Genomic DNA, 13,716 nt, shown 5'->3' with positions numbered 1-13,716 from the left:
GGTCATAGAAACTTCCAGCCTCCCCCCAGGGTCACCTGGAAGGACAGGCATTGCAAAGGTCTTTATTTAGCCTTACATTTGTCGCTCAGAAGTTGCTTTTGGGAAAAAGCTGCATGGTAGTTCTCAATAGGGGACAAGATTTCTGCATTTGAAGGTAAAGTTCATATTGAGAAATGGCCTAAAGTAATTTGGTGTTTTCTCCAAAAAGGCCAGGGTTGCTTCTTAATGGGGTCGAGAGTTTACTCTTTCTAAAATGCTGAAAATTGTTACTCCTATAGTTGGTTCCCCAGTGGTGGAGGAAAGTACTCTCTTCAAGTTACCCACAGTGCCCCCTAAAAGAAGGCCTCAGTCTTTGAACGACTGCTGGCTATGGGTGTTCACCAGAGTTTACAAAACTGGAAAGCCAACAGGGAATAAGGTCTGACTCGAAGGGCAGGAGTATGATGCTTTTAAGTACTGGTATTTGTAGACATTTGGAGGCACAGCTCTTGGGGAATAAGAGCTGGGGCTTCAGTCAGACTCATGTAGTTTGGCAGACTCTTCCCAGGACAAATGGCCTTCTCCTCAGTCAATAGACATGTATGGAACCTGTCAACCTGAAAAAAATTCCCACTGAGATTGTCCAAAGAGGAATGATGTTTATTTGCAAGTAGCTGAGCGTGGCGATGGGAATGTACACACCATGATGTACGTGATAGCAAACTACCACAGGATTCCAAGAGTGAGGCATGGAGAAATTTTAAAGACAAAAACAAAATTGCATCAGCTATATTGAGACAATAATCTTTGGCCACAATCATTAATTACAGGAATGGTATCAACCTCTAGACAGCTGCTAGGCAGATATGTGTGTGTGTGTGTGTGTGTGTGTATGCATGTGCACGCACGTGTATTTGTGCAGTGATCTCTTTGCATTGTGGTACTGCCCAAGTTACCGCCAGGTAATCCCATGCAGAAATCTTTCCTTCATATCCTTCCAGCTTTATATAAATTTTTGTTGTGACTGAGGCTGACCTAGGTGACTCCATTTTGATTCTAACAACTTTTCCGAGGCCCCTCCTAAGTGACTTCTCTAGGCTGGGCCCTGCAGACACAACACTGCAGATGGGATGATGGGGAAGGAAGAGGTAGGATTTTCAGTCATATCATGGTATAGAAATGTGACCTGGGGAGCAGGGAAAATCATCTAGGACAGGAGGTGAATGCCAATCCTACCTCTTACAACTTCAATCTCCAGCCGTTTCCTTCTGATTTCTGATCCCTTCCTTCTTCCACCATAAAATGAGAATGAGAGCCAAGCACTGGTGGCTCACACCTGTAATCCTAGCTACGCAGGAGGCTGAGATCTGAGGATCGTGGTTCAAAGCCAGCCTGGGCAGGAAAACCCATGAGACTCTTACCTTCCATTATGTACCAAAACAAGCCAGAATTAGCACTGTGGCTTAAGGGATAAAATGCCAGCCTTGCATGCAAAAGCTCAGGAACAGTGCCCAGGCCCTGAGTTCAAGCCCCAGGACCAGCACGACAAAGGAACAGCAACAATAAAAATGAGTGTAGCAATGTGTGTCTTCAGTTGAATTCAGCTGCTCACCAAGAGCCTAGCACAGTGCCTGGCATCCAACATGGAGGTCCTTGTTCATGTGATTGTCTGTCACCTCCCTACAATAAATCCTTCTCTGGTAGCTTTACTATGGGATATATGAGCCCAGATGTATAAGACTGTATTTCCCCATCACTCTTACACCATGATCTGGTTTCTTAGGGCCTCTGGCTGTCCTAACCAAACCTCCTAAGCAATGGTGAGGGCTAGGGATGTGTGTGTGTGTGTGTGTGTGTGTGTGTGTGTGTGTGTGTGTGTGTGTGTGTAGGGGGAGTCTCTGCAGGATTCCTGCATGACAGCAGGATAGATCACGCTGGCTGATGTTGCCCAGCTCTTCTTACCTAACGATGCCAGCTTGTCTGGAGGGCCCCAGGGAAGAAAAGCTCATAAAATGGGTTGCTAAGCATTTGCGCAACAGCAACATCACCACAGGGAGAAAACAGCAGCAGGAAGCTTAGTCTTGAGTAAGCCCAGTAGGTGACCTATATAGGCATGGAGGCTCTGAGTCTCATTGTGCAAACACACCTGCTTCAAGGTTCCAGGCAGGCACGGAAAGCTCCGATCCCTGGGTAGCCAACCAGCCCTGGGCGTGGACCTGCAGCTCAGCTAGAGAATGGAAGGGCATCCAGAAGAACCCTGCCCACCGGGAGCTCTCAGCCTGGGTAATCTGGCTGCCTTCTTGCAGGAGGGTGTGTGGGTGGAATCTTAGAACAGACCTAGGGGCGGCCCCGCCCACCTCTGCACCTCATCCCCAGCATGGCCTGGACTGGTTGGCTCTCATCTGCCGGGTTTGGGATGTCCTGGCCTGTGACAGCAAACTCATGAGAAGGAGGCTCCCTGAGGTGCCTGGTGCTTATTGGAAGTCATCTGGTGCCTTGGAAAATTGCACCAGTTGGTGGGGGAAGCTCAGAGGCCATCTGTGCAGCCTGGGGCCATCACTGGGGTTGTTCCTCTGGGTTTCTGGAAGGCCTGTGCCTTCTCCATTTCGGTAGATCTGCCTTCCGCAGTGGGAAGTGCACTGCTTAGTTAGCCTGGCACAGAGCCTCGGAGGTGGTTGCTCAGCTTAGTGTCCCACGAGCCCATTTAGGGACTGTCACCAGCATTCTGCTGGGCCCCTCTGCCGTCACAGCTGTTGCACCTGAATCTGAGTCAGAATTAGCAGCCTTTTTTCAGCACTTGCATCTTTGAAATCCAGAATCTCTGAACAATTCAGACCAACCATCACTTGGAATCCTATCAACCATGAGGGAATATTTTTTTTGGTCCCAAACTGTGATCAAACTCCATATCTGATGCTTTGCTCACTGTCTGGTGCTCTACCACCCAAGCCATACCTCTACCCCCTGGAAATTCTTGTCATCGAGGACTGACAAGAGTCACTCAGTAACTCTTAAAGTGACTTCAGGGAAGAGATGGGCATGCAGAGAAGTGTTTTGAAAAAAATTTTTAATGAAGTCAGTTCTAAATCATAAGCTTTTTTTTTTTTGCTTACAAATTCATCCTGTTTTTAAGCTCAGCTTTTGTTACTTATGAAGTCTTAAAATCACCTTTCATCAGAAAAAGAAAGGAAACATGGATGGATGGAGGGAGGGAGGGAGGGAGGGAGGGAGGAAGGGAGGGAAGGAGGGAAGGAATGAGAGAAGGAAAGAAGGAAGGGAGGGAGGGAGGGAGGGAGGGAGGGAAGGAGGGAGGGAGGGAGGGAGGGAGGGAACAAAACTAAACTAGTCTTAATGGCTTACACCTATAATCTCAGCTACTCAGGAGGTAGAGATTGGGAGGCTTGCTGCTTGAAGCAGTTCTGGGCAAAAAACTTAGCAAGACTACAACAAACAAGGTAGACATGGTGAATCGCAGTCTGAGGCTGGACCCAAGGCAAAAACGTGAGGAACCGTCTGAGAAATATAGACTAGGGTTGTATTTCAATGGCCTTGCAGTTTTGCCTGACGATGTAGACCTGATTGGAAAAGGACCGCAGAACTGGCCGGAGCCTTTTGTTAAGGAGGATGAGTTGGAGTCCGTGTGGTTGGGCGCATGCTGGGATTCACAGGGTGGCCCCGGAGTAGAGCCTGAGTCACCCTTCTCCGCTGGGCGGCACTGTCCTTGGTCTGAATGTCTGCCACATCCTGAGATGCTCCTTCCCATCTGCTCCCCACACAGGTTCCAATGAGGAAAGGCGAGTGCACCAAAAGGCTTTGGGCAAACTGAAACCCAACGCATCATTTGGCGCTACATCTGCAAGAGATTTGGCCGGGGAGGAAGGACAGCCCAGCATCTCTGGGCGGTTCAAGGTCACTGGCATACTGGCAGTGGGGAAAGAGGTCAGCCTAGCTCTGCTGCTCAAAAACTTGAGCAGGGACAGGAAGACGGTGAGCGTGAACATGACGGCCTGGACCATTGTCTACAATGGCACACTTGTGCATGAGGTGTGGAAGGACTCTGCCACAATATCCCTGGACCCTGAGGAAGGTAACTTCTTGTCCTGTCATGGCTGGGGCCCCACTAACCTACAGTAGAAGGGGTCATCTTGAGGTTCTAGAGGGTTCCCACTGGGTCCCAAGTGAGGCAGCTAAGGACAGAGCAATCAATGGGCTTAGACTATCCATGCTCTGAAAGTTCCCATCTCAATAAATTAGGGGGATGCCAGGCACCAGTGGTTCACACCTGTAACCCTGGCTACTCAGGAGGCTGAGATCTGAGGATCGAGGTTCGAAGCCGGCCTTAGCACATACATCAGAGAGACTCTTCTCTCCAATGAATTAACCAGAAAAAAGCTGGAAGTGGAATGTCCCACCCTGACAGCTTGTAGAGAGTGCCTGCGCATACCGCCACTTGGTGGATTTCAGTTCCCATGTTATAGAGGCTCGGAGAGAGTTAGGACTTGGTTCAGAGATGACCATAGACAGCAAGCGATGCCATGGTCTTGGACCTTGGGTTCCTGTTGCTACAGCCAAGGCCACCCCTCTCCCATTTGCAGTGCTGTGTGGCTGCCCTCTGGCTCCTACTTCACTCCCCGCTCGCCCCTGTCCCCGAAAAAAGCCTTTTGCAGGTCCAACCCTGGCAGGGCTGCAATGGCTCGGGGTCTTGAACCCTTGCCCAGTGCTCTCCATCAGCTGCCGGGGTGTGAGTGGCATGACGGGTTTTCTTGGAAGTCTGAGCCTTTGGGAGGACTGGTGACTCGCCCCAGGGTGGCGCAGGTGGGAAGGGAACAAGGCGGAGTGAAGGAAGATCGGTGCTGTGGGATTAGAACACAGGTGTGCCCATATTGGCAAAATCCTTGAGGCTCTTATGAAAATTTGGGGCTCACAAAGCAGATTAACAAGGGTGGAGTGGCAATTTGTTTCCCCAAAGGAATATCCAGTCCATCTTGAGAGAGTTCTGACTGCCGAGAAATTGAGATGTATTACACCTGTCAGAAAACAGCATCTCTTAGCACTCTGCTCCGTCTTGTGGCCAAACTGTGGCAGAAATCTTCTCACTATCCAAGGAAACTGTTGAATTATCACTTCCTTTTGAAACTCAGTGGAGGAGCTGGGGATGGAACCCAGGGCCTCACAAATGCTAGACAAGCATTCTACCTCTGAGCGATTTCCGCAAAGCAAACTCAATCCACATAAAAGAAACATTTTCCCCCTTTGGAATCATCTGCAAGAGCTAGCAGAGTAAAATGGGAAGTGGGCTGGGGGGGAACAGGTGACGTAAACACACTAGGTGACTGTGGGTACGTCTCCTAACTGAGCCTCAAGGGTCAAAGGGGTTCAACCGCTGAGAGGAATAGACCAGATGATGTAAAGGCCCGTCTCCTGTACCTTAGGGACAGCCTTGGCCAGTTCTTCGGATACTAAGATCAGAGGCAGCCTCTTCCTCACAGTCTTACTTTCAAGCCATCCAGCAATCCCCAGGCCTGAAATTATGAAAGGAGCAAAGGGGTCCTGTGGTCCGTGGGGTCAGAAGAGAGGGTTTGGAGATGGGCATGTTGGTTCATGAATACAGCATTTGTCTAGTGCATACAAGGTCCTGGATTCTGTTCCCAGCACTGGAGAGAGAGGGGGGAGATATAGTTAGATAGATAGATAGATAGATAGATAGATAGATAGATAGATAGATAGATAGATAGATAGATAGATAGATAGATGAGAGAGAGAGAGAATTTGACACATAAAGAGAAGGTGGTTTCACCTAGGTGAAAGCTGTGCAAATCCAAGTGCAGTGGTAGAAATGGTCCTGCTCTGTGCAGAGAATGTGGAATGTGGAGGGTTTTCTAAAGGACAAATGAGTTGAGCACAGGGGGGGCTGGGCCTGGCTGAAGATGGGCCCATTTGAAGGTCTGAATTTTATCCCTAAGGCAGCAAGCAACCATTGAAGATTTTGTCATGACATGAGAGAGTCTTTAAAAGCTTTGCTCTTGGGCTGGGAATATGGCCTAATGGCAAGAGTGCTTGCCTTGTATACATGAAGCCCTAGGTTCGATTCCCCAGCACCACATATATAGAAAACGGCCAGAAGTGGCACTGTGGCTCAAGTGGCAGAGTGCTACCCTTGAGCAAAAAGAAGCCAGGGACAGTGCTCAGGCCCAGGACTGGCCAAAAAAAAAAAAAAAAGCTTTGCTCCTGGGATCCAGTGGCTTACACCTCTAATTCTAGCTGCTCAGGAGGCTGAGATGTGAGGATCACAGTGCAAAGCCAGCCAGGACAAGAAAGTCCATGAGACTCTTATCTCCAATTAACCACCAAAAATCTGGAAGTGGAGCTGTGGCTCAAGTTGTGGACCTGTAGCCTTAGGCACAAAAAGCTCCAGAAGAGTGTCCAGGTCCTGAGTTCAAGCGCCACGACTGGTACGTGTGCATGCATGTGTGTGTGTGCGTGTGCACACCCACCCACACATTTTGCTTCATGACATATGGATGACTTCAAAGCAGGAGATCCTAGAGGTGGGAACGGAGTTGAACACAGGTGCAATGGGATCTCAGGTTATTAGATGGCTGGGAGGACTCTAGGCATTTACTTAGCCAATACCTTGGCTTCCCTCCAAGTTATTACTGTGTTGCCATCCTTATTGCTACTGCCATTAGGCAATCAGTTAACATTGCTATTCTTCCTCTGTCTCTAAGAAGGAAAATTGCCCTCTGACATTTTCCCGGGGCTGGGAGGGGCACCTAGGCTTCGGTCCTTTAAGGTCATCCTTTCAGAAGTCAGGCTTGCTTGAGTCTTGGTTTCTATGGCCAGTGTCTGCTCTGGAGCCCACCTAGAACAGGGAATGGACTACACAGGCTCCTGCCCACTGGCCCTGGCTCAACCTCGGTTACAGAGCTCATGTGCACTCTCTCCTTCTAGAAGTCCAGCACCCAGTGAAGATCTCATATGCCCAGTATGACAAGCACCTGAAGTCAGACAACATGATCCGGACCACAGCTGTGTGCAAGGTGTCCAACGAAGCTGAGGTGGTGGTGGAGCGAGTTGTCATCCTGGACAACCCCACCCTGACCCTAGAGGTAAGGGATGGCAGGAAGGGTACCCCCCCTCCGCCCCAAGCCAGCCAGCCTGGTCTCCAGGAACTCTACTAGCCCCTGTGAGCCACAGCTCTACCAAGACCACAAAGGAAAAGCCTTTCCAACCGAGGTTGGCAGAGACTGGGCTCTGCTCAGGTCCAGCCTCTGCCAAGTGGGCCAGCCAAAGGCTCAAGGTTCTTGCTCCCTGCCTGGCAAGATAAAGAAAATACATTTTCCCGAAGCCTCTTTGGCTGCGGGGGCCACTATTTAAAAGAAATGGGCCAGAAGCAGGTAGGACTAGCCTGAGTCTCCTCACTCTGTGGAGCCAAAGCTTCGGAATGGTAAACTCTTAGGAGTCTAACCCGAGGTTCTTGTCCCCTGTCAGTCACACCCTGGTGTAAACTGGGGGTCTGGAGAGCCAGAGGGATAGGAAGATGCTCCCCTCACATGGGGCCTTTCCCCAGGGGAGCCTTTCCTGGTCCTACAAATCAGGCCCTGTCTCCAGTTCTGCATCCTCTGAACCTTCTGGCTTCTGGCTTCACAGCATCTGCCCCAACTCAAATCATAGCTTGACTTGTGCCGTGATTGAGCCCCCTCCCGTACCCCCCCGGACTGTAAACACCTGGAGGGCAGGTGCTACCCTAGTTCTAGGCTAGCCCCTATCTCCCTTGCATGGTTTCCACAGATAATCCATGATGAGTAAGCAGGAACAGCACCCTCCATTGGTCAGGAATACAATTAGAGCTGGTGGCTTGGGGCTGTTATTTTTCCCTTCCCAGATCTTTCTTCTGTCAGTCATACTCCTCCACTTATGCCTCCAGAAAAGTGACATTCTTACCTGACTGAAGGAATCCACATATTGCTCACTCAGTTCAGGGCACAGATTTCTAAACTCATCAAGGTGATCTACATGAACACATAATAATTTGGGTAAAAATTCCATTCTCTTATCTATCACTGATTGTTAATTAGCACTGAGGACTTGAGCCCATGGAACCAGATATACAATCTGAATATTGTTCCAAAGTTGATGTTCCCTCATCTGCTTGATTGGATTGCATTTATAGATTCTGGTCCATGGGAGATGCTAATAAGCAACAATAAAGAAAGCAACACATGCATGGAAACCTAAATTAAATATCAATGAGGTAAAATATGGCACCATTTATGTAGCCTGGTTATATCACGGTAGCATAAAATTGTCTGTCACTCTACCAATGAGTTCTTTGGGAGAAATTGTACATGCCATGGTCCTTGAAATGCTTCTATTACTCACAAATTATTGGTAGATATTGCAACCCTGTCAAAACAGCAAAGGCTTTGGAGCCAGCTGGGCCCTACTGTTTCCCAGAGTGAGAATTTCCCAAGTTATCCAATCAGTCTGAACCTCCGCTTTGTCACTGTAGAAGTGGTTGCTATGAGGACTAATGACAAGAAAAACCCCGAAACACACTAAAATAAACAGCAACCTCCAGTGATCCTCAAAAAGAGAAGAAAAGAAATCTGTGAGCCATATAATTTCCATCTTCATTGCTGGCCCATTTTCTTTCTTATCCCTGATCTCATTTGTTCCCTGCTGGGAGATAGGTGATCAGTGTCTGTCTTCATCACCTATGTCTGCTGACTCTTGGAAGAAGCACAATAGCTTGTGTCATTTGCTGTGAATAGTCCAGCTGGGTTTTCTGACCCTAAACCCTGGGCTTTATTTGGGTCTGACCTCTGTATAGTCAGTGTTGGAGGCCCTGCCCAGAGTACAACACGATACACAGCAACTTCAGTAGTTTAGACAGAAATCAGTAGATTGGGTGTCATCACAGAAGAGTGGTCTGGATGGAGGTGGGAGACTCAGCATCTGCATGGAAAGGGGTTTGGCTATGAGCTGGAGTCCACACTGTCCCGGAGCTGTGGTCACCACGGAAGGGAGGTTCAGGCTTTAAGGAAACAGAACAGGACTGATGAGTGAGAAATTTAGCCTGAGAAATCACCTAACCCCCTCAGAGCTTGCAGTCAGTCCTGAGAAGGGGCTGTCCTGACAAATAGGAGGTACCCTTTGCTGAGTGAACTGAGGCAGCATTTATAAGCTTGCCAAGGAAGATGTGGCGCTCTTGACCAATGCAAGCTGTTCCTCTCCCCTTGAGCCTAGGTTTCCATCACTAGCATGGGGACAATGACAATGCCTAGGGACCCGCTTGCATGGCTGTTGGCCACCAGGCACATAGGAGGGTTAACTAAATACCCCCTTCCTGCAACTTCCGGTGCAACCTCCCCATCCCCACCTTCTCCTGGGCAGCCCTCACTAATGTCTAGCAGGGGCCCAGGACCCAGCCTTCTGACACCCAGCCCCTCTCCCCTGCAGGTTCTGGACCAGGCTCAAGTGCGGAAGCCTGTGAACGTGCAGATGCTCTTCTCCAACCCCCTGGATGAGCCAGTGAAGGACTGTGTGCTGATGGTAGAAGGCAGCGGATTGCTCCGGGGCAACCTCAAGATCGAGTGAGTCCTAGGCCTGGGCAGTGGTGTGGGGATGGCAGGAGGGGGCCACAGGCCCTGGCAGGTCACACAAAGCACCCTCCCACCTTGCAGGGTGGGAGAACCTTCGTTCTTTTGGAGGTGGGAGAGTTGGACCTCAGGAATCTGCATTTGCGTTTCGTGGGGGATTCACAAAACATGAATCCTTCAGAAGGCTGAGGCATCATGGCAAACAGTTGACCCAAGAGCTCAGCTTACTTGTTTTTGTTGTTGTCGTCTTATTTTGTTATTGTTTTTGTGCTGGTACAGAGGCTTGAACTCAGGGTCTGACTGCTGCCCCTGAGCTTTTGTTTTGCCCAAGGCTAGCATTCTACCACTTGAGCCACAGCTCCACTCCATCTTTTTTTTTTTTTTTTTGGTGGTTCACTGGAGATGAGTCTTGTGGATTTTTCTGCTCCAGCTGGTTTCAAACCATGATCCTCAGATCTCAGCCTCTTGAGTAGCTAAGACTACAGGTGTGAGCCACCGGTGTCTAGGGAGCTTAGCACATATGGGAGACCAGTTGGCTCCACAATTCTGGAGAGGGTGACAGAGCTGGAGGGTCCAGGTGGCCCAATGGGGCAGCGAGAGGTTGCTGACCAAGCAGTGGCCTTGCCTTCCCATGACTAGAGTAGGGGGTAGGGAGGAGGGAGGTCACAGAGGGTACAAGCTGACCAAACGCCTCGGGTCTCACCTCAACACTGGCTTGTGCCCTTTCCCCATCAGAGTGCCAGCCCTACGCCCCAAGGAGAAGTCCCGGGTCCGTTTTGAGATCCTGCCCACCCGGAGTGGCACCAAGCAACTGCTCGCTGACTTCTCCTGCAACAAGTTTCCTGCCATCAAGGCCATGTTGTCCATCGATGTGGCCGAGTGAAGGACCCTGTGGCCCCTCACACCGAAACTTGGGGAACACGGAGCAGGGAGGGCTTTCCTGCCCATGCTGTTCAGCCCTGGAAGCCCCTTCTGACCCCAAGGCTGCTCTGAGACATGGACCTCCAACACACCCCAGGCTGGGGCCTGGTCCTCCCTGGCTGCTACTTGATCACTTTTGCACAATCCCCACCTGCTCTGTGAGCACACGGCTCCGCTCATCCCCACCCTCACCTCCACCCTATGCACACAGCGCTACAGGAGCTGCAGGACCCGGCTGTCCCAGTGCACCCTGGGAGAAGCCAGTCTGGACTGGTTGCTGAGTCTCAGCCTACTAGAGCTAGGACATCCCTGCTCCTCCTTCTGCCTTGGTGAAGGGCAGCGGGGGTGGTTTAGTTATGTGCTGTTGCATCACATCTTGACAATCAAAATAAATGTTAAACACGTGTGATTATACAGCCACTGTGCAAGACTACTGCTTCGCCTGAGGTGAGGGAGGAGAAGGAGGGAGATGGCAGGGGTTGATCTGCTCCTGGATCTAGAGAAGGGACGAAATCTGTTCTGTGTTCTGATGTTGCAGGAAGTGGGCTCCAGGCACAAACATAGAGAGACATGGAAGCCAAATTGAGAGGGGAAAAAAACCAAAAAACTCTAATGCATCCCAAAAGAGACAAAGTGAACTGGGAGCGAGGCTCCGGGTGTGATCTGAGTCCTCTCAAAGACTAGAAACTTGTTTCAGAGTGCCAGAGGACTTTGCTGGAAGCCTTCAGCAGAGCACACTGCTGGTGGTAGCCCCATTTCTGCTCAGCTTGGGTTCTTTCCTGGTGGGTTTGTCTATTTTGTGTTGTTTTAACAAACCACCAGAGGCTGGATGGTATCCAAAGATACCATCTTCATCACAGCCTTAGGGACCGGAAGTCCAATGGCATGGCAGAAGCTGTGATGAGGGCTTCCAGGAAGGTGGCAAGATGATATGCAGGAGGGAAAGGTGACCTGGCAAGTCAGGAAGCCCGAGAGTAGGGAAGGGAAGTCCTGTTGTAACACGCCACTCTGGGGAGAATGAATGTGGAGGTCTCACGAGAACAACTACCAAGAGCCCTGCCTCCCAATGACCTGGCAACCTACCGAGAGCCTCCCCCCACCAAGTCCCACCAAGTCCCACCACTGAGCCTCCCACACTGAGAACCACAAACCTGAGGAAAAGCTCAATCTACAGCTAGAATATCACAGACCTTTGTGCCATGCTTCTCTTCACATAACCAGGAGAGGTAGACCATGTCAGCTGGCCACGGGGCTGTTAAGGGCCCCATGTAACCTCTGATTGCTCCTCAGTCCTCATCCCTTAAAATAACCCCCACCCAGAGGATCCCACACCCTCCTGTCACTGGTGCTGATAAATCCCATCATGACTACTCTACCTGACTCCCCCAAATGTCAGGATCCAGTCCAGTCTCTACAGAAAGCTCCTCCACCTACAAGTCTGAGCGTCTCCACTTCTGCTCAGCTCAGGCCTCTTTTTGCTTAGGAAGGAGACTCAACACCCTCATTTTCCTTTCCTTTCCTTTCATCCCTTCCCTTCCCTTCCTTTCCTTTTTTCCCTTCTTTCCTCCTTCTTCCTTTCTTCCTTCCTTCTTTCTTTCATCCTTTCCTTTCTCCTTCTTTCCTTCCTTCTTTCCTTTTTCCCTCCTTCCTTTCTTCCTTTCTTCCTTAATCTTTCCTCCCTCCCTCTCTCCTTTCCTCCCTCTTTTCCTTCCTTCCAGTTGAAATATTTCTGCTCTAGTCTCCTACAGAAAAAAAAGAAACCCAGAGATGATCATTTCCTCCCAGTCACTGAGGGCTTAGCCCAGACGAATTCTTTCAAGCATCCACCCCTTTGTCAAGCATTTCCTGCTGTTTTGTGCCAGGCTGTATGTTGAGCCCAGGGTCCGAGATGATTAAAAACCAACAGCAGCATGACTCTCAGCTTGGGGTTCCACCCCTGAGGGAGGGCTTTTAAGGCAGGGCATTAAAAATCCATGTGCAGTTGCTAGCCAACCCCAGATGCAAGGGTCTTGTGAGAGATGAGCCTAATCAACTTCTTATCCCACTTGGGTCTTGAGCAATTTCAGTAATAAAATAAAAGAATAGTGAGCAGGCAACTACATCGCTACATTTATTTCTGATAGAACTGAAGCGAAAGGTTATAACCTAATGTTGAAATGCAAAGGGAACTGTGAGCCGAGTCCCAGAATTCAGTGAGTTTGCATAGTGGTTGGGATGCAGATTCAGCTGTCAGCACAAAATACCAGGGTCCTAAGCAAGATGGGCATTTATTCCTGTCTTGTGTTAGTGCCCAGGGAGGCAATGCAGAGGTCCTAGCTCTCTTTGTCTTAGAATCTGCAATCTTCTACAGCTGGCTCCACCCCCTGGTGGCTTCAAATGACCATTCCAGCTTACGGTATAATGCCCAAGACCTCCCAACATGAAGGAAGAAAAACAGACACAGTTAGACATCTTTCCTATCCAAGAAATAGTCTAAAAGTCAGCATCTGAAATTATTCATTTGAATAATTTGAATTATGTGGCCACAGCTAGCTTCAAGGGAGCCTGTGGCTATTCGCTGGACAGTCTTTTACTCGGCTAATATTGAACATTTCTTTTACTGTACCAAAAAAAAAAAAAAGGTAACCAGGAGTCTCTAGGACCCTGTCCACCAACATATGGACAATGCTGGACAAGGGTATGAAGGACCTGTAATCCCAGCTACTTGTAAGGCAGAGGTTGAAGAATTTCAGTCTGTGTCAGGTCCAGCGAAATAAAGCATGAACTAAATACTGCCAAAGAAATAAAGAAAATTAAAAAAGATTGAGTCATGGCTCAAGGAGTAAGGCATACCTGCCTACCAAGCTCAAGCCCATGAGTTTAAAACCAAAAACAGAAAGGAGCCAGAGGATTTCTACCTGGGGTCAAGAGGGCCAAGAGTGAAATAAAATTACTCACAGTTAGTTATTCCTTCCAAGTTAATCTACCAAGTGAGCTCCACCAACCGCCTACAGACAGAGGGAAACTACCAGAAACAAATTACTTCTTACAGAGGCCTGAAGTGGGAAAAGGCCTTTTTCCAGAGCAGTTTCTGCCCTTCCTTAATCCCCCCTTAGTTTCATTCAAATCTCTACCTGCCTCAATGGTGGCCCAGGAAGCCACTGGAACTTCCCCTAGCCCTAAATATCTTCATGAGGAGTTCAGCCCTTTGACATTGGATTCATTGTTTACCTGG

General features: G+C 49.4%; 1 protein-coding gene across 1 annotated transcript in view; it reads left to right on the top strand.

Annotated features, from left to right (window-relative positions):
- The window catches only part of Tgm3 (transglutaminase 3), a 31,342-nt gene extending 20,878 nt beyond the window's left edge, over window positions 1-10,464 (top strand). The window contains exons 10-13 of the mRNA XM_048349374.1: window positions 3,758-4,066; window positions 6,931-7,088; window positions 9,442-9,575; window positions 10,317-10,464. Coding sequence (XP_048205331.1) covers window positions 3,758-4,066; window positions 6,931-7,088; window positions 9,442-9,575; window positions 10,317-10,464 — 749 coding nt within the window. The remainder of the gene's footprint in view (window positions 1-3,757; window positions 4,067-6,930; window positions 7,089-9,441; window positions 9,576-10,316) is intronic.
- The last annotated feature ends 3,252 nt before the right edge of the window (window positions 10,465-13,716 follow it).

Source organism: Perognathus longimembris, chromosome 6, assembly GCF_023159225.1.
Source record: "Perognathus longimembris pacificus isolate PPM17 chromosome 6, ASM2315922v1, whole genome shotgun sequence".
In the NCBI taxonomy this organism is placed as follows: Eukaryota; Metazoa; Chordata; class Mammalia; order Rodentia; family Heteromyidae; genus Perognathus; species Perognathus longimembris.
This window is presented reverse-complemented; position numbering and strand designations above follow the sequence as displayed.